General features: G+C 62.4%; 1 protein-coding gene across 1 annotated transcript; it reads left to right on the top strand.

Annotated features, from left to right (window-relative positions):
* Positions 1–14: 14 nt before the first annotated feature.
* On the top strand, positions 15–787 carry SPRG_02463 (hypothetical protein; the record flags this gene model as incomplete). Its single annotated transcript, XM_012341039.1, has 2 exons — positions 15–70; positions 118–787. The coding sequence occupies 2 exons, from the start codon at positions 15–17 to the stop codon at positions 785–787; spliced, it is 726 nt and encodes a 241-aa protein (XP_012196429.1).
* Between the last annotated feature and the right edge of the window lie 2,155 nt (positions 788–2,942).

Genomic DNA, 2,942 nt, shown 5'->3' with positions numbered 1-2,942 from the left:
GATCCTGCTCACCCATGCCGCCACGCGCATTTGGGTGCGGCGGTCCGCCGCCACGGCACTGCTCGGGTGCGTGCTCTCGGCGCTGTCGTGCATCGCGCTCCCATGCATCCTTGCCAGTATCGTCGACGAGCCACAGCGCGCTGCTCTCGAGACCTACTGCCCCGTCTTTGCCGTCGCGGCGCCAGCGCTTGTCGTCCATGCTGTCCTCGGCGACCGCGTCGCAACTCGCCGCCGCCGCGCATGGTTGGCTGTCCTTACCGCCGCCTCGAACGTCGGCCTCAACTGTTATTTATACGCGACCAGCGGCGTCCGTGCATCGGTGTGGCCGATCGTCGCCACGACATATGCCCACGCGCTCGGCCTCAGTGCGCTCTCGTGGTCGCTTGAGAGCCGACAGACTGCCGACAAAGATACCAAGAACAGGCCAACGCAAGCCCTTGCGACGATCGTGCCATGGCTTTCGGCCGTCGTCTTGGCGGTGACCCCCGCACCTGCGCTTGGCACGTCGCTCTTGGTGTACGTGGGCCTTGGTCTTGAGTTTGGCGCGGGCGTCGCTCGCAACTACGGCTGCCATCGCGTTGGCATCACTACCATTTCGAGTGGTCTCGTAGCGCTCGCGGTCGTCTATGGTGTTCCGTGGGCGACGGCGGTCAGTTCGACGGCTGTCGACAAGGTGGTGGTGGTGGCGTTTGGACTGGCGTCGTTGGCCACCGTCGTCGGACCACCAGCATCGCCAACGTCGACGGTGGGCGGTGCCGTTGTTTTCTTATTGGCGCGGCCGTTCTAGCTCTCCTTGCTCCTGGCAGCGCCATTGCTCTCTGGGTGCTGCAGGCGCTGGTCCAAGGTGCCAAGTGCGCTCTGGGTTGCGTCCCTCGTCAAGCACCAAGGTGCACCCAACAAGAAACTATGCACTTGCTCTCTGGACGGCCCGCGATCGATCACGTAAGCACTACATTCCTACTCTTTTCTCGCATTGACATGTACGCTATACTAGGGCGCGACGATGGCATCGACCACAGGCGATGATGGAGGGAAGGACAACGCGCCAACTCGATCAAATTCGGATGCCAGCGAGCACGCTCAAAGAAGCGTGTGGGCGCAGTGGTGCCCATGCTGCCGTCCTCGGCGCCCGCAGTCGTACAAGCAACAAGTCGTTCTCAGTACCGACGAGAACGGCCTCGAGATGTACGAACGTCACCGCGTGTCTCCGACGCTGCACGACACCCAAGAACGTGCCCGCCTTGTCCTTGATGCCGGCGCTTTAAAGTCGACGAGGGAGCTTGAAGCCAGCAACGCCGCGCAGCCAAGCACCGCACCAAGTACATCCACTGCATATGCCTTGCTTTCACTAAGGCAACCTTGATTGCGTAGACAATCTTGACCAGGACCGTCCAAGTTTGTATTTTCCGACGCATCGCGACAGCTGGCACGCCACGTCGCCGGTGGACGACGCGGTGCAAGACCGGACTCTGTCTGAAGAGTCTCTTGGCGCCTCGCGGCCGCAAGGTCACAGAGCGTCCGAAGAGAGCTACCGACTGTATTCGGCAGCGCGGGCGATGGCCGGTCGACAGTCGTCGTACGTCGGCAAGACCGCCTCGCCGTCGTCGAGCAATCAGATGCAGATCGTGACCACTCCACGATCGCATCTCCGAGGCAACAACACGGCTAGTACCACACCGCAAGAGATTGTGGCTACCAAGACGCTTTCGCACGATGACGACCGGTCCGTTCCAGTGCCAACCGACGTCGAGGCGGACGAGCTGCATCGTTTTTCCACGAACCGTCGCCTTGATCGAGATGCTCCGAGCGACTATTCTCGACTTGTGGATTCTATGGTCGCAAGCGGGTTGTTGGCCGCGCGCTGCAGATGGTCACCACCGAGCGCGAAACGGACGGCGGCTGCTGTGGTCTAGCTGGATGCCTGCCCATGTGCAGTCGCCGCCGTGCAATTGAATCGGGGCGAGGCGCCAAGGCGTCGACGGCTACTACGACGATGCAACCGGCATCAGATGACGCCACAGTGCCACTGCTGGGGTCAAGTCACCACTTGGAGCCGCGTGCAAGCGTCTGTGGGTGGTTGTGCTGCTCGGCGGCGTCGGACCCGCATGCCATCGACGAGGTTTCTCGACACGAGGCAGCTGCGTGCGTGCTCTGCTGTTGTACCGGGTCTTCTGACACCTCACTTGCCACCCGCTTGGCTCACAACGGCGACGTCGGCGCAGCGCATGGCACTTGCGCCGACGACGCTGAAAGCTCGATGGCGCCACCCGGCTTCGGGGCACAAGGTGTGGCATTGTCTGGCGACGGTGCTTCGTCTTTGCGCGGCTTGACGGTGTTGGCAACTGCCGACGACACGGCAGCGGCATCGATGACGGCGGCCGAGCGTCGGTTGACACAAGGAGGCACCGAGTTTGAAGGCGAGCAAAGCACCGGAACCGCCGCGTGCGGGCACACTGACGGATCTCTGCTGCTACGCCAAGAGACTTTGCGCGTGAGAGTAGTCGACAAGACTCGTGATCCCGTGGGTGCCGGTATGGACAACCACGAAGCGTCTGCCATGGATGCCATCGAGCTTCGTCGCCGCGACCGGTCGGCTCGGCAACTCGCGCAACCGGCTGCCAACGGTCAAGCCACAGATCCTAGTATGATCGGGTCTAAGGTGACCGACGGGAGACATGTCGGTGCCGCGACTGGCGGTATTCGGTGCTGCTTGGACGCAACACCATGCTCGCTTTGGTGTTGCACCACCGAAATGCCAACGACGTCACGAACCTCCACAGGTGACGCAGCTGCATCGACGGCCGGACGGAGCGCGCTCTCATGGCATGCGACGGTCGACTCCAACTCGGTGGATGCCCGGGCAATGACGGACGAATCCGCCACAACAACGAGCGCGCAAGGCGGGGCTTCTGTTGGCTTCGCCATCTATCCAATAAGCGACC

This window comes from Saprolegnia parasitica, assembly GCF_000151545.1.
Source record: "Saprolegnia parasitica CBS 223.65 unplaced genomic scaffold supercont2.6, whole genome shotgun sequence".
Taxonomy (NCBI): Eukaryota; Oomycota; class Saprolegniomycetes; order Saprolegniales; family Saprolegniaceae; genus Saprolegnia; species Saprolegnia parasitica.
The sequence above is the reverse complement of the archived record's forward strand: the minus strand, read 5'-3'. Positions and strand labels throughout refer to the sequence as shown.